Raw genomic sequence first — 22963 nt, forward strand, 5'->3', positions numbered from 1 at the left:
CGTACTGGAAACTTTATATATCAAGGAAGGACTAAAAACTTTATTTTTATTTCCCCTTTGCCCAAAAGCCGATGTTGGTAAAGTAGTAGACTGTGATGATGCCAGTCTGGACCCGGGCGTTCTGGTAGGTAATTACTGAACTATGTACATGGTGTTGTAGCGTTCTGAATGGGAAGCAAATTTATCAAATGGCCTTCCTGTCACTGCTCAATGTTCCATGCTGCACCTATGCACCAGGCATCTTTGACATCAGATGGGCAGTATCACTGATGAATCAGTACTATGGAACTCCACTGGTGTTCCTCATCAATAGCTTCACTTTTGGTAAGAGACTCCAGGCCTGACATTTTGTTGATGTCCTGATTTGATATCTCTTTCTACGCAGCAGAGCCCAATCATCTCTACATTCCACATCTAAATGGTTTTCATTCATTCTGTTTCTTGGGAAGGAAACAAACAATGCACTGAGAAATAAACCTCAAAGAACAGTTTTATTTATAAAATATTTATTTTAGTTGCATATTTTAACTACAGCCTTTCAGTCTTTTGTTCGCTTTCTTACCACAATAAGCAAGGGTGTGAAATAAAAACCTGGAGTTTTACAAAAATACACCAAATATAGTCAACGGACAAGAGCAACCAATCACTTACAGGGAGATGGCCTCCATGCCAATTCTTGCTTGCTCGATAATCTCTCAAGTGCATGAAACCGAGATTAACAGAAAAGAGATATTTTTTTTAAAAACCTCCTTTGGTTAGGGTTTTTGTTGTCTGCGGCAGTGGCTGTTTAAGTTCACTGTTGTATTCTTGGAATAATTAAACTGTATATTGTTTGTTTGTATTTACATATAAATAGATTTCTCACAAAGACTCAAAATATAGTGTCTAACTACTAAAAACAAGGACTTTTAAATGGGTGGGCAGAGTTACCGTATGAAACATTTTTTTTAAACTGCTGATTTCTGCATATCAAAGATAATATTTGGCAAGTAAATTACAGCATTATTTAAATGACAGCATAAAACAGTTAGCTTCTCGAGGCGCCTGCTGATGTACTTTAAAGTCGATAGAAACACTTAAATATTACGTCAAGCATACATGATAACATTAAGCTTAAGCATACTGATATCTCTTAAATCTGCTCATGTTTTTCTATTGTGGTATGTCTCTTGGACAGACATGTACATAAAATAGCGAGCCTATGAAGACCTATCATTGTATAATGATAAAATAAATATTTAGCATGGGAGCAATAAGAAAAATAGGACGAACAGATTTCACATTTCTCTTCGTTAAAATTGGAGGAGGCATCGAATCTACCAGCATCCAGCGCATAAAACTCGTTAACAGAGTCACTCCAAATTAGCGTATGCCACAATATTTTCAGAAGGTCTCATTTTACATTACTTACTGTGAACAAGCTAGAGGCCCATCAACAACAGTGTGGAGTAGATCAGTGTCCTATATAGCCCTATGCTATAGGACAACTTTCTATCAAGGACACAAGGTTCTCTTTTTCTCATGTGTCTTACAATTTACATGTGACACGCATTCTAAGCAGCGACGTCTCCAATATCCAAATGTAGATACTAAGTGAGTAACGCTAAGGGTACTATTTCAGAGGCAGAATTTGTCTACATGGAATGCGGAGTCATAAATATTCCACAGAATTTGGTCCGATGCTCCTTCCTCTACAAGACAATCTGCAGTCCACCATTGCAGGACAGAATGACATTTCACCGCCACCACCTTTGACTCTGGCTAAATATCATTCCCAACTCAAATCAGGGCCACCAGCGGGCACCACACTACTGTACCACTGACTAGAGTCATCCTCCCCGAATACCTCCAGGAAGCTTAAAGACGAGTCAATACCCAGTCTCTGTGTATCTTACCAGTGACAGTATCTTCCAAGGGATTGACCCTCCACCATCTGTACTTATGGAGAAGCATTACAAGTATTTGAAGCATGCTGCAACATTTGCACATGTTTATATCACAGCGACAAAACTACAGTACTTGGAAAATGCACAGATGCTGCAACATGAGAAGACAATTTGTTTAAAATAAAATACACAGTGTCTTGATTTGTAGTATACGATCTCTTTTACATTGCTACAGAGGATTACAACAGGGGTTTAATGCTAAGCTTCCCAAACACTGCGCCCTTCACTACGCGCTGGAGTAAGAGAAAAATGTTAGAGCAATGGGCAGGAACATTGTGTTACTCAGTGTTATTTCTGCAGTTGACATTGGGATACAGTGGCAAAAATTCATGATTCTCCCAACAACGACTCACCTTTTGGCTAGCCAATATATAATCTAATTTCGGAGTTGAATCCGCGAACTGAGGTCTAACATTTTATTTACAAAAACACGATTCTGTGCAAAATGGCCATAGAATGTCAAAAGAGAAGCCTAGAATCATGCTGGTTGGCTGAACGGTCATCATGAGATGGCCATTGCTTCCACGGCTTCTATCAAGTTAACTGCTAGGCTGTACTGCCCATGGTTATCTGGTAAAAGCTCAATTACTTTATCCACCAGTTTAGCTGTTATCCCAATCGGCACTTGTGTGTTCTGAAGATCTCGGGGGTCCTGTAAAACAAAAAACAAGAATGTAATGACAAAACTTCATATTAAACTACACTTTCACATATTGGAAAGCCGAACTTATATAAAACATAAAACACATAATAGCCACAGAAAGTTTTTTGGCACAAATATTTAGCTATTCACTGCCATTCAGGAGTTTCAGGGTCATTTTGCACGCACATTCTCATGATCAACACCGTTAATCTCTGCTTGCTCTATTAACTGGGTCTTGCTTACTTCACTTTCACCAGAACACTTACTTTTACGCCATGGACTGCGAGCTCTGCTCAACTGAAATCAGAGAGGTGGGATCTAGAAACTACTGACCATGGGTAAGCCACCACTAACCAGCCTCCTAAGAACAGTTGTCAGTTTCTGCAGAACACTGGGAATAAGAAAGTGCGAAAAGCATAAAGCATACATTTCTCCCCAACTAGAGACAGATGGCATCTCAAAAGTAATCCTTGCCTTCTGTCTGACCGATATGCATGACATGCAGTGCCTAATTTGCACAGGTGGTTGCAGGTGGGGCCCATCGCGACGTATTTATTGAGACCAGCACTTAATTTTCTTCATCAGCATTTAACCATGAGCAACAGAGAGAAAACCACAAAAGTAGGCAAAGAAAGAGTAAGAGAAGGACCAAAAAACGATGAGAAACCAGTGATGAAAATGAACCTGCAAGAATGAGATAAAGGAGCAGTGTGTGTCTAGTGGTCGATTAAACAGGCAGGAGGTGGAAAGGAGAATACACAGCCTTGGTATTCGGCATCCCAATGTTTGAAGCGCTGGTTTTGTGCTTCAATGAAAAACTTTAGTCCTTGACACTTATCTTTTACAAATTAAGCACTGATAACATGGAAACAGCCTATAAAGCAAAGGCTCCCCATGTGTGTCTCAGCTGACTTCTTGAATGGAAGGGACAGCAATACTTGGTGGAGTGTCCACTTAGAGGGCAGCTGCTGTGCAGTTGCGAACTCTGAATGAGTTGATAATAGATGGAAGCTCTACTTGAGAAAAACCAAAGGTGGTGATGGACGGATCATTGACAATACAAACACTCACCCCCAGTCAACTGATCTGGGTTTAATTCATCACCGTTCTTTAGCTCACTCCGCCACCCCAGTTCAGACATGGCCATGTGCAAATCAGTCTGACCCTTTGCCTCATGGGAACAGTCCAGCCCGAACTGCCTAGCCATGTCTTCCCTGGACCGGAATCAAGCATCCTAGGACTGGTTTCTTGCTATCAGCCGTCTTCAGCCAGGATAGCTTGACTCCAATGGCAAAGTGAGCAAGGGACTCACGTCTGAGCATACCCTGCCAACTTAGGGCGAACAAAGAAAAACCAAAGGTGGTGATGGACGGAGCGTTGACAATACAAACACTCACCCCCAGTCAACTGATCTGGGTTTAATCCATCACCGTTCTTTAGCCCACTCTGCCACCCCACTTCAGACATGGCCATATGCAAATCAGTCTGACCCTGTGCCTCATGGGAACAGTCCAGCCCGAACTGCCTCGCCACGTCTTCCCTGGACCGGAATCAAGCTTCCCAGGACCGGTTTCTGGCATTACAGCCGTCTTCAGCCGGGCTTGCTTGACTCCAATGGCAAAGTGAGCAAGGGACTCACGTCTGAGCATACCCTGCCAACTTAGGGTGAACAAAGAAAAACCAAAGGTGGTGATGGACGGAACGTTGACAATACAAACACTCACCTCCAGTCAACTGATCTGGGTTTAATCCATCACCGTTCTTTAGCTCACTCCGCCACCCCAGTTCAGACATGGCCATATGCAAATCAGTCTGACCCTGTGCCTCATGGGAACAGTCCAGCCCGAACTGCCTAGCCATGTCTTCCCTGGACCGGAATCAAGCTTCCCAGGACTTGAGAAGCCATTTACAGACAGCTATGGTGATCAGACAATGATGCAATAATTGTCACTGCTCCGCCAGTTCAAATAATATGTCAGTTGCATTGTTTATGTAGACACCCATTAGACTTGCAGAAGAACAGTGTCAATATTATGTCTGTGAGCCCTATGATATGGATATAGCAAAAGCCACCGTCGGCATGCATCCTGAGCAAGGCCATCTCTCTAAGGAATCAATTCTGGTACACACTTCTGCACGCTTGAAGGGAGGAGTACGCCCCAAAAAACTGAGGACCACTCTCATCTGCCTCGAGATAAGAACGAGTGTTGACTACTCTTTGCTGTAGAATCTTAGAACTCTGCAGATGTAGTTGTGCAAAGTGCATGCTGAACCTGCTCTATGGACCACCTGAAAACCAAGAGGTCAATGAGGCTAAAAAGAAGCTTGTAGAGAAAGTTTGATCTGGCACTTGGTCGGGTATATGTAGTGCAAAGCTGCTGAGAGGAAAAAGGTCAAAGTTGACTTGACCTTACTGAATGAGAGGCCCATCGTGAACACAATTTATGTCACTTGGCCAAAGGACAACAAAGTTCTGCCACAGAAGAGACATTGATCAGCCAACTATCTTTACATGGTTAATAACAGAATTCCTGGCTGACATTTAAAACGGTGGCAAAAAGCCTATGTGCTTTACTCAGAATCACTAGGTTAGTTTGTGCAAATTATGATCAGGTGTGCTTGAAGAACACTGCACCCAAACAGTGCTTCAACTGAAGTCCCAAAACACAAATAAGTTGGGGGCTCACCCTCCTAAAGGAGGCCAAAGGCACAAACAATGTAAACATATGGAGGTCTAGCATAGTACAAAGTTCTACATTCTTATTTACAGCTCAGTGGGAGAAAAATCTGACTCATCTCCTACTAGAGAAGTAGCTCTAATGCCCTAGACTCAAGAACATCCGTATCTCTGTCAGGAAGTTAGACGAGACATGGAGAGCATACAGTCGGGAGGAATGGAGGACCAGAGGAACAGGGAGCATGGGAATTTGTAGAACAGACAAAAAAACAAAAAACAAGATGCTCTGAAAAGCGGCCAGTTGTAGAGATTAATTCAAGCATTCCACCTGTCTTTTTTTTTGCATCCATGGATCTCTCAAGAATGATTTGTATGCCATCCTCACCGTGCCTTTGAACTGAAATGCACCTCACCGACGAGGCCCAAAATGATGAAACTAGTCTGGCGTTGTTTGTGTTCCAGTTTTGAGTGAACCAGCAGGGCTGGTTAAGGCTGGACTATTTTAAAGGAGCCGGATCAAGTTTGTTTGATTGTAGCCTTAAGTAAATTTCAGTGTCTGAGATTAAAGCAAGGTTTCCACACAACACTTTTGTGTTTTACTTCCAGAGCAGAGGTGCTGGCGACAGTTGTCAGCCAGTGGTCCCAGATGCACAGTAGCCGCCCTAGAGATTAAGACCGCAGATGCCCGGAGCAGGACAGTGGAGCAGGTCTGGAGCTCGCAGCACCCGCAGCAGGTTGTGGTGAGGAGACGCTGGATGACGTGGCCAGAGGGGGTGTTTGAGGGTGCTTCACTCAGGATTCACCATTGGTCGAAGAGGGACAGCGATCATCTTTGTATCGACTTCTCCAGCGAAGCACACCATATATGCATTGATGTACATGGCATGCACATACCGGCCCCAAGCCTACTTGACTGGTCTACTCTGGACAGTCTTGAATTTGTAGGCACCCCTCCAATGTCTACTGATGTTCTTGTTGTTCACTGCTAGCTCAGGCTTTCGCTGGGTCGACGATTTAGACTTCACTGCAGCTTGAATCCCGATATGGACAGATGTAGTATGTTCTAGGTGCAGGCTAGGTGGTAGACGGTAGGTGTTCTCCACTAGCAGGCTGCATCCTCACTGGGATCAAGTGACATTTGGCTGATATGGCATCCCAGAAACCTCAGTACACATTCTATTTCCCTGTACTCAGGTCCTTTTTCCACCGGACCTCTGTACAAATGATGTCAGGACCATGCATGATTGCACAAAGCCGGACTAGTCCTTGGTTGGGGGATCACTATGACCCTCACTGCGATGCAGGCAGAGTGGAATTACCGCATAGAATTATGCTTTGCCCAATTTAGTTAGTTAGATTTCTCTCGCTCCTCCCGATATTTATTCGTTCCCTTTCCCCCACAGTGCCGCATTACTACTGAGTAACCTTGCCATCCACTGTACACGAAGATACTAAAGATCGGCACCAATATCCAGGAATACGCTGCTCCCCGATCACCCACAGTCACTACGCCTACTCGACCATGCGGTCTTCCACTCACAGGCCATTCATGCAGTCAGTAATGAGTCTGCAACCTTCTCCCTCTCAGGCGCACACTCCCGTTCGGAAGTTACTACTGGCCCCCTCCACCACTCTGTTGCCATCCGCTCCGCATCCAGCAACAGCCATTGATATTCCCCTGTAATTCACATATTCTACTGCCTCCGATCCCCCAGTCATGAGCTAAACCACCCTTCCTGGCCTACCAGGACCCACTCCACCCTCTTGCTGCACAGAGTTATGCGCGCACCGTCTCTTTCCCTCGCCCCCTACCTCCCCCTGATTTGTCCCTTCCTTTTCGCAGCACTTCACAAACAAGACAACCAGTCCTGACGATGATCCCAATTCAGGAGGATCGATACGCCGTCAACTCTACAGCGCAATACTAGGCGCATCTTCTACTGTGGCTCAATATAAAAAATTGTAAATTACTTTTTACAGAGATGTCACCTTGTCACCGTACCTGAGCCACTCGCTGTATATTATTAGCAGTATTGTCACTGCGCACCGTCCACGCTGTCACCCTATCACTTGCGTCGCCACGTTCTCCACGTACACGTCCTTGAGCACCAAGTGCATTATGGTTGTCATACAAATTGTTTTATACAGTGCTGCCTTAACTGTATATACCCGACCATAAGAAACCTTTTCGAAATACAAGATGATTTACAATCTTAAACCAATTGAATAGTGGTCTCCTTATTTCTGTTTCTGTAATGCTTTTTGCATACATGCGTATTTGCTTTTCACTATTACCTGTTGGGACATGGTTTATTTATGTACCTTGCCCAATTCATGTGCATTCTTTTTTCCACACACGTTTTTTATGGGTTTAGAAAAACAGACCAGATTTTACTATGCAATCCTTTTGTGTGGGAAAACTACACAGAGCTCCAGCAGCTTCAGCGAAACCTCATTCTCCATGGTTTTTAGTGATGGGGAAAGTCCTAATAGCTGTTCCATGATAACGCTATACCATATACTCTTAAGTGCATTATAATCCTCGCGGTTAAATGCTAACTCTGGTATAACATTATCAAACCATGTCGAGTAAGGTGTCATACGAATTGGAATACTACCCCCTCGCCAATTCTGGCGACGGGGGTAGCATTCCACCCTTCTAGAGGGGCACGACATGTATGTAACTGTGAACCCCGGTTAAAGTTAACTCGAGCCTTGGCATCACAAAATGGATGCTGCCACCACAGACACAAGTCTGACCTCCTGCTGCTGGGAGTCCTTCCAGCGAGGGAGGCTTGGACAAAGGGCTTCCTACCTTAAGAGGTGCTAGCACCACCCCAGACAGGATTTTGTGTATTGGGTAGGATAGGCCTGAAAGGAATGAGACATGCCCTGGGCACACAAGGTGTCCTGTGCATACACCGGTTCAAACCAGTTGCTGGGGCATCCCTGCCCCAGCTCTGGCGCAAAACCGGACAAAGGATAGGGGGTGTAACCACCCCCTTCCTGGTCCCACCCAGGGGAGGGACCTAGTCAGTAGTGCAGCCCCCTTTAGCAGGATAAAGGTAGGAGCTGGTCCCATTCCAAATTAGATTAATCCTGAACTACTCTACAAGAAGAAACTCTGGACTTCGACGTTCTGCTCCACAGAAGACTGAAGAAATCTCCCTTGTGGGCAAGGAGTGTCGACCCTGCAACTGCAGGCACCATCAAGCGTCCAGCGGCTTCACTTTGTCGTCTTCCCTCGAGGATACAGACTTCAGAGCCCGACGAGACCCGGATTCCCAGACCTCTCCGACCTCAACTCACATCTGCAGCAAAGCTGAGACCCGTGGGTGCGACGAGACACGTGGGACCGGCCATCATGAAAGAACCTGCACTTCGCTTCCAGCACGACTCCCGAGGTAAACTCGACCACGTGCTTTGGGGATTAAGAAGCCCCAGCCCCGAGCAGCTCCTGCACCGAAGGCCAGCCCTCCAGCTTCCACGAGATCTGCGTGGGGCCCTTCTGCTTGGTTGCTGCTCGACGCATTGTCTGGTCACTTGCCGGCTGGCTAGTGGCCTCCTAGATGACGAACCTTGAAATCTTCACTGCTGCTCTGGTTGCTCCAGACTGGCCCTTGCTCCCTCCCAAAAGAGGGGCAACCCGGACTCTCCTAGTCCGCACCAGACGCCTTTTCCACTCACCGCATGGGTTGCCTTTGCCAAGGCCTGTTGACGCCGAATCCGGAACAGACACCGCCGACAGCGAGAGCCTGCGTGGGACAGCTCGTGCCTCCATCCTGGTCGTCGAAGACACCTCCTGGTCCACGTGGCTGCAGAGTCAAGCGTCCACTCTTCACCTGATCGTGACAACAGCATCTGGTTCCTTCCTGGTTCCACACCGGTCACTGGCTAGTGACTTTGAACACTGTCCCCTCTGCTTTCAGGTCCTCTTCTTCACCGATCCACCCTTGGATCGCACCGGACATCTTCCTCCTGGTCGCCTGCAGCATCTTTTTTTCCAGGCTCCATAGACTTCAACGCGAGAACCCGACACACTTTGAAACCTATGCACCCGCAGCCCGTGGGTGAGGTAACGAGAGCATTTCGGTGCTCAAGGGTAGTTTAACTGTCCTAGTGTCCAGTTCCACAGTCGTTGTTTTAGTCCTAACTAGTCAGGATTGTCCGTACTTACCTTTTACTTGAACTGTACTGTCCATAGACGTTGTTAAGCCTCTCGCGTGTGAGTTCACACTCTGCACACGCGTCCCGTGGGCCTCCTATTACTTACCCAAGGTGAAGATAGCGTAGTCCTAGCGAACCCCCAGCCTCTGGACAGCTCCATTTCTTCTATCGACTTTCACATTCCACTTACTTAGTATATGGTTTGTCGTGCCCCTAGGGCACCATTGTAATTTTGTGCAACTTATCGTATTTTTCCTAAGAGATTGTCATGTGCTTAGCCCTCTGATCTCATAAAGAGTTCAGAGGTGATTGTTATTAATAAATATACTGTTTATTTTCATAACAACCTGTGTGGTGTCCTTTCATCTGGTATTCAAGGGGTTATATTGTGGTAAAACAGCTGGCTTCACATGCCAAAAGAGTTTAGCCTAAAACTGCTTTGTCCATGCTACCATTAGGATAGCTGGTCTATAAGGTTGACTTACAACCAATCACCATAAGGGTTGTTTGGACTGATACAAGGTGATCACTAGAACTAGTGAGCATCATATATCAGGCCAACTTCTCACATTGGTGTGCAGCGGTTGGGATTTGAGCTTTCTGTTGTTTTTACCAAATATAATCTTGAAATATCATTTGAAAGATCACATAAGGTACTCTAGGTACATATAACAAGCTTATAAATACTCTGAGTTCTACTGAACCAGCTGTTGTAGTGGAAAGGGCCTAGCACACCCTGACTACAACTCTTAGCAAGGGATCAGTAGGAAAACCCATAGTGTAGGTAAGTGCATCACTTGCACCTCACTAGAAAGCATGTCTACCCATGGAGAGTCTTTAGAGACTCCCCTAGTGGTTAGTGACCCTCCAAGGTCCTTTCCAGATATGCAGCTCTCAGTTTCCAGGAGATGAGACAATTGTGTACCTCCAGGAAATTGAAATAGGGTTCTAACCCTACCACTCCTTTTCTGTTAGGTCTCTTAGAGACATATGATGCCAGAAGGGCTGCTACTGCAGGCCCCTCTAATCCAGATGGGAGCATGCCCCCCTTAGAAGGTACACCTGGTGATCCAGACTCTAACCTCCCTGAAGCAGAGAATGAAGATAGGGAAGAAGGGGATGTATCTGAGAATGAGGCAGACAATGGGCAACCTTTAGTCAGCAGACTTACAAGGGCCAACTTAGACCTACATAGGGAAGGAACTGGGGGACCCCCAGTACTGACCCTTAGCAGGCCTAACTTTGGGGTTAGGAGAGATAGATCTCCTTCTAGGGACTCCAATAGATCTGTGCACTCTCATGCATCTGCTCAGAGGAGAATGACTTCCCCTCAGAGGAGAGAGCATGAAGCAAAGATGAAGGAAGTTAATCTGAGGATCCAAAGGGAAGAACTTGCCCTTGCCAAAGAGAAACTTGCCTTTGCTAGAGAGCAACAGTTGAGTGGGTTAGCACCCACTGGTGGCAGCAATATCCCTAAGGATAAAGACAGGAGTTTTGATAATAGACACCTGAGTAAAATAGTGCCCTCCTATAAGACAGGAGATGATATCCACAAGTGGATAACTGCTTTGGAGAGAGCCTGCAAAGTACAGCAGGTACCCCAGAGTCAGTGGGCAGCTATATTGTGGCTCTCCTTTGAAGGTAAAGGTAGAGATAAGCTCCTCACTGTTAGAGATGAGGATGCTAATGATTACCAAGTCTTGAAAACTGCACTGATTGATGGGTTTGGCTTAACAACTGAACAGTACAGGTTGATGTTCAGGGACACCCAGAAAACTCAGGCTCAAGATTGGACTGACTTTGTTGATTGTGCCACTAAGGCTTTGGAAGGCTGGTTACTGGGAAGTAAAGTTACTGATTACACAGGATTGTATAATCTAATTATGAGAGAGCAAATCTTAAATAATTGTCAGAACCAGTTGTTGCATCAGCACTTGATTGACTCAGATCTGACCTCTCCCCAAGAATTGGGAAAGAAGGCAGACAGATAGGTCAGGACAAGGGTCAAGCAGCAGAACCAGAACCAGGGTGGTGGCCAGAAGAAAGCAGATCAGAAGGGTAATAATGAGAATAAGCAAAATGACCAGAGGTCTTCAACAGGGCCCCAACAATCTAAGGAGGGTGGGTCCCAGAATTCCCAAAAGAAGAAGAATGATGGTCCTAAGAAACCCTGGTGCCAATACTGTAAAAGTAAGACTCACTGGTTTAGTGAGTGCACCAAGAAAGGCCAAACTCCTACCACTACTGTCCCTAAGACACCTGCACCCCCTAGTACAGTTAGTAGTGGTAGTGTACCTCCCAAGGCTATAGTTGGGTTAACTCTGGGAACTGAGGTGGATTCTGACTTAGTCAGAATACCTACTCAGGCAGTTCTTGTTTGTACTGGGGACATGGATATGACCCCTACTGTAAGTCCTAGTACTCTGGGCAAATACAGGCAAACGCCTTTAATCAATGGAAAAATGGCTCAGGCCTACAGGGACACATTCGCCAGTGTCACCATGGTGACACCAACATTTGTGGACCCTGACCAAATCATGCTAGGTTCAGACTACCTAGTGACCAATGCTAGCAATGTCACTACCAATCACAGTATGGCAGTTGTTAATTTCTCCTGGGGAGGGGTAACTGGCCTCAAAAGGGTTGTAGTTAGTTCAGACTTCCCAGTAGATTGTCTTTTGGGCAATGATTTGGAATCCTCACTGTGGTCAGATGTGGAGTACAGGACTCATGTAGAAATGCTAGGTCTCTCCTCACATGTCCTTGCTGTGACCAGGTCACAGGCCAAGAAATGCCCAGCTGAACAAGTGCTGGATCCTGGAAGAATGGACCAGACACTACCCAAGAGGAAGAGCAGGTGGAGTAAGGCTGAGCCTTCCCCCCTGCCTCAGGTTGAGGATCAGCTCTCACAGGAGGCTGACCCAAAGACCCCCGAAGGAACTGTCCTAGAAGAGCTTGAACCTGAACAGGTTGAGTTTCTTGGGACAGGGGGACCTTCCAGGGCAGACTTGAGACAGGCACAGTTAGACTGTTCCTCCCTTGAACCCCTCAGACAGCAGGCTGCTGCTGAGGCTGCAGGGAATGCTACAGGTGCCCATAAGGTATATTGGGATGATGGACTCCTATACTCTGAGGCAAGAGACCCCAAGCCTGGTGCTACCAGGAGGCTGGTCATCCCCTTGTCTCTTAGAGGTTTCCTTCTCACCTTAGCCCATGAGATTCCCCTTGCAGGTCACTTAGGCCAGAACAAGACTTGGGACAGGCTTGCCCCACACTTTCACTGGCCTCATCTGTCTGAGGACACTATAGAGTTTTTGTCGCTCATGTGTCACCTGTCAGGCCAGTAGCAAATCAGGTGGCACAACAAAGGCCCCCCTCATACCACAACCTGTGGTGGGGGTACCCTTTGAGAGAGTGGGGATAGACATTGTTGGACCAATGGACCCCCAAACAGCATCTGGGCACAGATTTATACTGGTGGTAGTGGATCATGCCACCAGGTATCCAGAAGCTATTCCCCTTAGGACCACTACAGCTCTTGTTGTGGCCAGGGCCCTACTTGGAGTTTTCTCCAGAGTGGGGTTTCCTAAGGAGGTTGTCTCTGACAGAGGTGCAAACTTCATGTCAGGATACTTGACTGCAATGTGGAAGGAGTGTGGTGTAAATTACAAATTTACCACACCCTATCACTAACAGTGCAATGGGCTTGTTGAAAGATTCAACAAGACCCTCAAAGGCATGATAAAAGGGTTACCTGAAAAGCTTAGACGAAGATGGGACATCCTTTTACCCTGCCTCCTGTTTGCTTACAGAGAGGTCCCACAGAAGGGGGTTGGTTACAGTCCTTTTGAGCTTCTGTTTGGACATCCTGTAAGAGGACCCCTATGTCTGGTGAAGGAAGGATGGGAGTTACCTCTCAAAAAGCCTAAGCTTGACATAGTGGATTATGTACTTGGTCTCCGCTCCAGGATGGCAGAGTACATGGAGAAGGCATCCAAAAACCTTGAGGCCAGCCAAGAACTTCAAAAAGCTTGGCATGACCAAAAGGCTGTCCTAACTGTTTACCATGCAGGACAGAAGGTGTGGGTGTTGGAGCCAGTGGCCCCAGCAGCTCTCCAAGAAAAATGGTCTGGACCCCATACCATCATTGAGCAAAAGGGAGAAGTCGCCTACCTGGTAGACATGGGAACTCCCAGGAGCCCCCACAGGGTGCTTCATGTAAACAGGCTCAAGGCATTTGTCAACAGGGAGGACATGGGCTTGCTCATGGCCACAGATGAGGGGCAAGAGGAAGAGAGTGACCCTCTCTCAGACCTGCTCACTCAGAACCCTAATGATGGGTCAGTAGATGGTGTAGTATTTTCTGACAGCCTCTCTGAACATCAACAAGAAGATTGCAAACAGGTTCTTCAATCCTTTAGACAAATGTTCTCACTGACCCCCAGTCAGACAAACTGGTGCACCCATGAGGTGGACACTGGTGACAGTCTGCCTGTCAAGAGTAAAATCTACAGGCAACCTGACCACGTCAGGGACTGCATAAAGAAAGAAGTCCAAAAGATGTTGGAATTGGGAGTCATTGAACCCTCAGAGAGCCCTTGGGATAGTCCTGTAGTTCTAGTGCCAAAACCTCACACCCAGGATGGTAAGAGAGAGATGAGGTTTTGTGTAGACTACAGACAATGCTGTCACTAAGACAAATGCCCATCCAATACCTAGGGCAGATGAACTGATAGACAAGTTGGCTTCTGCAACTTTCTTAAGTACATTTGACCTAACAGCTGGTTATTGGCAGATCAGGTTAGCTGAGGATGCCAAGGCCAAAACAGCATTTTCTACCCCAGGAGGTCATTACCAATTTGTGGTGATGCCCTTTGGTTTGAAAAATGCACCTGCCACTTTTCAAAGGTTGGTGAACCAAGTTCTCACTGGGTTGGATGACTTCTGTGCAGCATATCTAGATGATATTGCTGTCTTTAGCTCCACCTGGGAGGATCACCTGATCCACCTGAGGAAAGTTTTGGAGGCCCTGCAAAAGGCAGGCCTCACTATCAAGGTCACCAAGTGCCAGATAGGGCAGAGTCAGGCTGTGTACCTGGGCCACCTTGTAGGTGGAGGCCAGGTTCAACCATTGGAGAGCAAGATACAGGCCATAAAGGACTGGGCTCCTCCAACCACCCAGACACAGGTCAGAGCTTTCTTGGGCCTGTCTGGTTACTATAGGAAGTTTGTCAAAAATTATGGGTCCGTTGTGACACCACTTAATGACTTGACAAGCAAGAAAATGCTGAAGAAAGTTCAGTGGACAGTTAGCTGTCAGAAGGCATTCGATAACCTGAAGCAGGCCAAGTGTACTGCACCTATTCTCAAGAGTCCTGCCTACTCCAAAACCTTCATTGTCCAAACAGATGCATCTGAGTTGGGTGTGGGAGCTGTTCTATCTCAACTGAATATTGATGGTCATGACCAGCCCATTGCTTTTATAAGCAGAAGGCTGACCCCTAGAGAGAAACGTTGGTCAGCTATTGAGAGGGAGGCCTTTGCTGTGGTTTGGGCCCTGAAGAAGTTGAGGCCATACTTGTTTGGAACTCACTTCAAGATTCAGACCGACCATAAGCCCCTCTTATGGCTAAACCAGATGAAGGGTGAAAACCCCAAACTTCTTAGGTGGTCCATTTCCCTACAGGGGATGGACTTTACAGTGGAGCACAGACCAGGGACTGACCATGGCAATGAAGATGGTCTCTCCAGGTATTTCCACTTAGAACAGTAAGACTCACCTGGTCAAGGTTAGTTTAATGTCCCTAAGTTTGGGGGGGGGGGGGTTATGTAGGAGAGTGGGGTCTGCAATCCTATGGTCACCCCAGATTTTTGCTTTTTGCTTCACTGGTTTACGACTTTCCATGGCTGTGGGCCTGCTAATCAGACCCACAGCCTAGCTGTTCTCTCTCTAAATTGACAACCATGTACTTTAGGTGCATTTACCAATTGGTACTGGGCCACCTTATCAGTCCCTGTACAGTGTACCTTAGGTATCCAGGGCATAGGTGTACCCAGGGCCTACCAGGGGCTGACGCATGTATTATGCCACCCCTGGCTGGCCATCTAAAACTGACACAACTGGCTGCAAGAGAGCTGGGGCAAGGTGGTGTAATCACCCTTTGCTACAGATATAGTATACCTATATCTAACCCTACAATGGACACATATATTCCTATCAGTCACTCCTATGGCAGGCCTTATCAATCCTGAAGGCAGAGTGCTTGGAATTATGTGAGATGGTGCTCTGGCATGAGCTGAGCCCGTCTGCAGCTTGCGGAACCAAGTCCTAATAGCTGTTCCATGATAACGCTATACCATATACTCTTAAGTGCATTATAATCCTCGCGGTTAAATGCTAACTCTGGTATAACATTATCAAACCATGTCGAGTAAGGTGTCATACGAATTGGAATACTACCCCCTCGCCAATTCTGGCGACGGGGGTAGCATTCCACCCTTCTAGAGGGGCACGACATGTATGTAACTGTGAACCCCGGTTAAAGTTAACTCGAGCCTTGGCATCACAAAATGGATGCTGCCACCACAGACACAAGTCTGACCTCCTGCTGCTGGGAGTCCTTCCTGCGAGGGAGGCTTGGACAAAGGGTTTCCTGCCTTGGGAGGTGCTAGCACCACCCCAGACAGGATTTTGTGTATTGGGTAGGATAGGCCTGAAAGGAATGAGACATGCCTGGGGCACACAAGGTGTCCTGTGCATACACCGGTTCAAACCAGTTGCTGGGGCATCCCTGCCCCAGCTCTGCCGCGAAACCGGACAAAGGATAGGGGGTGTAACCACCCCCCTTCCTGGTCCCACCCAGGGGAGGGACCCAGCCCCCTTTAGCAGGATAAAGGTAGGAGCTGGTCCCATTCCAAATTAGATTAATCCTGAACTACTCTACAAGAAGAAACTCTGGACTTCGACGTTCTGCTCCACAGAAGACTTAAGAAATCTCCCTTGTGGGCAAGGAGTGTCGACCCTGCAACTGCAGGCACCATCAAGCGTCCAACGGCTTCACTTTGTCGTCTTCCCTCGAGGATCCAGACTTCAGAGCCCGACGAGACCCGGATTCCCAGACCTCTCCGACCTCAACTCACATCTGCAGCAAAGCTGAGACCCGTGGGTGCGACGAGACACGTGGGACCGGCCATCTTGAAAGAACCTGCACTTCGCTTCCAGCACGACTCCCGAGGTAAACTCGACCACGTGCTTTGGGGATTGAGAATCCCCAGCCCCGAGCAGCTCCTGCACCGAAGGCCAGCCCTCCAGCTTCCACGAGATCTGCGTGGGGCCCTTCTGCTTGGTTGCTGCTCGACGCGTTGTCTGGTTATTGTCGGCTGGCTAGTGGCCTCATAGACGACGAACCTTGAAATCTTCACTGCTGGTCTGGTTGCTCCAGACTGGCCCTTGCTCCCTCCCAAAAGAGGGGCACCCCGGACTCTCCTAGTCTGCACCAGACGCCTTTTCCACTCACCGCGTGGGTTGCCTTTGCCAATGCCTGTTGACGCTGAATCCGGAACAGACACCGCCGACAGCGAGAGCCTGCGTGGGACAGCTCGTGCCTCCGTCCTGGTCGTCGAAGACACCTCCTGGTCCACGTGGCTGCAGAGTCAAGCGTCCACTCTTCACCTGATCGCGACAACAGCATCTGGTTCCTTCCTGGTTCCACACCGGTCACTGGCTAGTGACTTTGAACACTGTCCCCACTGCTTTCAGGTCCTCTTCTTCACCGATCCACCCTTGGATCGCACCGGACATCTTCCTCCTGGTCGCCTGCAGCATCTTTTCTTCCAGGCTCCATAGACTTCAACGCGAGAACCCGACACACTTTGACACCTATGCACCCGCAGTCCGTGGGTGAGATAACGAGAGCATTTCGGTGCTCAAGGGTAGTTTAACTGTCCTAGTGTCCAGTTCCACAGTCGTTTTAGTCCTAACTAATCAGGATTGTCCGTACTTACCGTTTACTTGAACTGTACTGTCCATAGACGTTGTTACGCATCTCGCGTTTGAGTTCACACTCTGCACACGCGTCCCGTGGGCCTCCTATTACTTACCTAAGGTGAAGATAGCGTAGTCCTAGTGAACCCCCAGCCTCTGGACAGCTCCATTTCTTCTATCGACTTTCACATTCCACTTACTTAGTATATGGTTTGTCGTGCCCCTAGGGCACCATTGTAATTTTGTGCAACTTATCGTATTTTTCCTAAGAGATTGTCATGTGCTTAGCCCTCATCTCATAAAGAGTTCAGAGGTGATTGTTATTAATAAATATACTGCTTATTTTCATAACATCCTGTGTGGTGTCCTTTCATCTGGTATTTAAGGGGTTATATTGTGGTAAAACAGCTGGCTTCACATGCCAAAAGAGTTTAGCCTAAGACTGTTTTGTCCATGCTACCATTAGGATAGCTGGTCTATAAGGTTGACTTACAACCAATCACCATAAGGGTTGTTTGGACTGATACAAGGTGATCACTAGAACTAGTGAGCATCATATATCAGACCAACTTCTCACAGTCCCCGCATAGATTTACCACCTGCTCAAAGCAGTTTGTTCTATTATTGACTAGAAAAATAGCAGTAACGCTCCCATTCTATGGTGTTTACCTTGTATTGGTTGGTAGCGAGTCAGATTCACTGCATGGTAATGGTACATTCACGTGCAAATTTACAGTGTGGTAAATCTGCCCCAGTACCGAGAAACTTAAAATTTGGACCTAGGATTTTTGTGCCTGAATGCTTGGTGGCAGACTGACGAACACATTATTTACTTTTGGTGATGTTCTATCTGACTATTGGTCCAGCCCTCCTACATTGTTTACGTGAAACTCCCTTCTAGGCGCAGACTTGATCTAGATTTTTGGACTTCTATTATGTCACGCTATTCTATATAAAGCACATGTGCATCGGCGATATCGCTGCCAATCAGATCACCACACCAATACGGAGGTCAGAATGCAACCGATGGAAGTGTTAACAAGAACAACCGTTCTGACAGAAGGGAGGTGGAAGGACCATCCTTCAGAAAGAAATAGGGACCACTCTCAACAAAGCAGAGGTAGCAGCAACTCCCCGAGGCGAGTAAGCGCTGAAATAACTGAGAGCAACCTTCCCAACAACTCATAACGGCGTTTACCTGCAAGAAAATGTAGTGTTTTTACAATGCAGACACTCTGCAGCTTAAAGACAGGAGTGTACATCTGCAGAGATCTGCCTAGCTTGATAGCCTTACAAGCACTGAACAAGCGATCAAACACCATGTGATCGTGTCCACTGAATGTAAAGCGAATTGCCCTTCTTGTGTCCAACCTATACAGGTGCTGTAGACAGAGGTTAATAAGAAGACAATAAAAGGACTTGACTGATGTGAAACTCAATAACAACTTTTGGTAAAAACAAAGGTTTCACTTTGAATGTAGTGCTATCCTTACTAAACAATATAAAAGGGAAAGAAGAGGCCTAACCCATAAATTCACAAACTCCCCTAGCAGAAGGGCTGGCTAAAATAAAGCAATCTTCCATGACAAAAACGCCAAAGCTCAAGCATGAATCGATTTAAAAGGAGGACAAATCATGAACATTAGCAAAACATTCAAATCCCTTTCGAGCACTATAAAAAGAGTGGAGGGTAATCTGTTATGTAAACCTTACAAAAATCTAGCACTCCAGGCAACTTAAAGAACGTTTGTCCGGTAAAAAAAATGATTAAAAAAAAGGTTAATATCCTTTCACTGTACCAATATTAAGGCCCGCTTTTTGCCGTAGAAACTGTAATTTTGAGAATATGGATACAAAGCAATGGAGAGCTGCCAGGCCATAGAAATCCTCTATTTATTGGAATACTTAAAACACAAAAGACGAGAGGCAAATTATAAAGTACAGAGTCGCATGCACAGCACTTTTTTTTGGTTGCAATATGCAATGTCGGTTGAATCTTCCAATATCTTTTCTTTCTTCTCAACAACAAACACACACAGCCAACACGTTTTGCCCAACTCGTTGGCTTCTTCAGGGCAATGGGATTCTACTAGCTACAGTTGCGCATGTTAAGCGTGGTCGCATTGCACCGAAGTTTAGGAAATATATTCCAAGCTATTCACAAACCCTTAGGGTTGCAAAATATCAACAACAAATATGTGTCCAAATACCTCAATGTCCTCATATAATTTCTTGTCCCATATTGTTAGTGTATTTTTTTAAAACGATAAGCTGTGTTCGACAATCGTTTCAAAACAGACGTGTCTGCTTCTGCGTAACCGTGTCAGGAGACATTGCCCTGAAAAAGCCTGTCTTGGGCGAAAGGTGTTGGCTGCATGTGTTTGTCTATTGTCTGCATGTATTTGTCTATTGTTGAGAAGAAAAAGAAATTAAAAGAATGAACCAACTTCGCATATTTCAACCAAAATAAAATGCTGTGGATACAATTCTGTACTTTATAATTTGCCTCTCATCTTTTGTGTTTTTCATGTCTAGTATATGACCATGTGGTAGCTGGTCATTTGAGGTGGGCAATTTTTCATACAATTTTCTACGGGTGATTACTTTAAGTGGTGCAGTGACTGAGTTCCCTAGCTGCAATACTCGGATGCCTTATGCCACTACCAATTGCTCACTAGGCCACTGGAGTCAAGCCATCCTGGCTGAAGACGGCTGATAGCCAGAAACCGGTCCTAGGATGCCTGATTACGGTCAAGCAAAGACATGGCATGGCAGTTCGGGCTGGACTGTTCCCATGAGGCACAGGGTCAAGACTGATTTGCATATGGCCATGTCTGAAGGGATGGCTTGGTGAGCAAAATAACGATGGATTAAACCCAGATCTGTGACTGGGGGTGAATGTTTTGCCATTGTGCAACATTCCGTCCATCATCTTGTGTGTTTTGCTCTCCTATTTCATGGACAGGTTGGGCAGGGCTGAGAAAGCTGGCATAGTGATAGAGTTTCCTATGTGGTTAGGCGTAACAATCTTCAGGAAAGAAGAAACTTTTGTTATGAGTACAAGCTTGTCTGGAAAGACAATGCTTGTGAAGAGCAGATGTTATCACTATGAAGAATGTTGCTTTGAACGTGAGTAGCCTTAGAGAGCAGCTGCACATCGAGGCGCACATAGGTAAAGTGAGAACCAAGTTAAGGTCCCACAGAGCCATCACAAAAGAGGTTAGTGGGAATATATGAGTCAGCGACTTCATTAAACACATCACAAAAGGTGATTTAATAAAAAAAAAGGGCTGAAAATGTCCTATACATAACCTTTAACTGTTACCATAGCAAGGCCCTGCTAGGCTAGAGATATGCAAAATAACAATGTCGGACAACTGTGCCTGTAGGGGTTGGATATTACAGGAGGAACACCAGAAAAATCACCCAGTGCCCTGCATGAATTGTTTTGGTGGAGAGACCCATCGGCTGCTTTCAGGAGAAAGATTAAAACCCATCAATCTTCATGCATGAAGGTGTCGGTTGCACATGCTTTGGTCCAAGACCCTGCCCTGCTGCTGCGACAGGAAGTCCTCCCGTAGGGACAGCTGGATCAGAGGGCATATGCTCGTCGCCAGAAGTTCCAGGTACCACACACACATCGCCTATTTTGGAGCTGCAAGGACGAATTAGGACCAGTTGTTCCTGAGCTTCTTCAGAACCCCTGGCAGGAGAAGACAAAGTGGGAAGGTGTACAGGAGTCCAGAGCTCCAATCCAAGTCTGGACGATGTGTGTTCGCTTTGGTGTAAAAAAAACAACAACAAAAAAACAGCTTTCTCCCTATTATTGAAAAACAACCTATGCTACCTCTGAGTGCAGCCGCCATTCGCGATCAGCTAGGCAAAAACGTCTGAGTTTATCTGCTCTGGCATTTAAAGGTCATGCCAGGTGCTGTTCTACCATGTATATACCTCTGCAATTCAGTTACTTCCAAAAGCATAAAGCCTATTGGCACAGGACTCACAGCCTGCTCCACCCTGTTTGTTGCTGTACCACATGGCAGTGGTGATGTCTGTGAGGACCTGTAGACGTTCCACCAATTTGGTTGAAAGGAACGCTTTACGTGCCAAGCGAATCACTGGCAACTCCAAAAAGCTGAAGTGGAAACAAACTTCTGCAGGATACCAGAATCCTATAATCTCCAACTCTTCCAGATACTTCCAACCCCAGCAACGATGCATCCATCATGATCGTTAGCTCTGGGTGGAATGGGAGCGGGGGGGCTGCCGCAGCTCGAACTGTGGTCCAGCAGCCACCATTGCAGACATTTTGCAGTCTCCTTTGACACCTGGATGAAATCTGAAAGGTCCCTCGGTATTGAGCCCACTGAGACTTATGATCTCACTGGAGGGCGTGCATGTGGCATCTGTCGTGGTCCAGAAGCAGGATGCAGGAGACCAAGAAGACTCAAAGCTACCCTCACTGAGACTCGGGCAAGCGTTGAAACATCGGGATCATAGCTCAAATGTTCTGGACTCATTGAGGAGGGCAGGCTCTGAAAAGCACTGGTTCCAGTATGGCTCCAATGAAGATTATCTACTGTGAAGGGGTCACGTGTGATATTTGGCAGGAATGTCATCAAGTTGGCCATTGGGTGTAGGTGGCCCACGACTGCCTCAGGGGAGTCTACCTTCAGCAGCCAGTCAACCAGTTATGGAAAGACTGGTATTCTCAACCTCCAGAGATGGGCAGCGAGCGCCATTATCACTTTAGTGAACACGGAGGTGAACTGGTAAGGCTGAAAGGAAGCATAGAGAACTGAAAGTGCTTGTGACATACCTGGTACTACAGGTAACATCTGTGGGATGGCAGAGAAGAGATGTGAAAATAGGCATTCTGCAGATCCAAAACCACCATTTAGTTTCTAGGATTCAGGGCAGATAGACTTAGAGCCAGGTTGAGCATTTTGAATCTGTCTTTCCTGAGGAAGAAGTTCAGAGGGTGAAGATCGGGATTGGGTGGAGACTCCTGTCCTTCGTCCGCACCAAGAAGTAATGGGAATAGCAAACAGTCCTTATTTCTGATGCTGGCATCCTTTCAGTATGTTTTCAATCACTGTTATGCTTAGTTATTGTGGCATTCTAAGAGGGACAGGTACGCACAGACGTGGGTCCCGCACATGCTGTGTCAATGGAACCAAGCTATACCCTGCTAATGAGCCCATAACTAGAGTGAACCCGGTCCTAGGTTGCTCGTGTTCTGGTTCAGAGAGGACTTGGCAGTTCGTACTGGGTTTTTCCTATTGGAGCAGGGTCAAGACTGATTTGTATATAGTTGGGTCCAAACTGAGGTGGCATGGTGTGCAAAATAAAGATGGATTGGGATGTGGCCTGAGTGATTACTAGTGGCTGAGATTAATTCAACCATTCCATCCATCACTGTTTTTTTATACCAATGAGTTCTTTGTTTAGGAGAGATTGAACTTCCCCTTGCAGAATAGACAAGTTCTCCCTCATAATGCAATGTACAGTGGAAGGCATGTCAGGAGAGTTAGAAAGGAAGGGGA

At 46.5% G+C, this 22963-nt stretch overlaps 1 protein-coding gene across 1 annotated transcript in view; it reads right to left on the reverse strand.

The window, feature by feature from the left end:
- Nucleotides 1–489: 489 nt before the first annotated feature.
- RAB3GAP2 (RAB3 GTPase activating non-catalytic protein subunit 2) overlaps nucleotides 490–22963 on the reverse strand; it is a 586520-nt gene continuing 564046 nt past the window's right edge. The window contains exon 35 of the mRNA XM_078649806.1: nucleotides 490–2598. Within this exon, the coding sequence (XP_078505932.1) occupies nucleotides 2449–2598 (150 nt within the window). The 3' untranslated portion in view covers nucleotides 490–2448. The remainder of the gene's footprint in view (nucleotides 2599–22963) is intronic.

This window comes from Lissotriton helveticus, chromosome 6, assembly GCF_964261635.1.
Source record: "Lissotriton helveticus chromosome 6, aLisHel1.1, whole genome shotgun sequence".
NCBI lineage: Eukaryota > Metazoa > Chordata > Amphibia > Caudata > Salamandridae > Lissotriton > Lissotriton helveticus.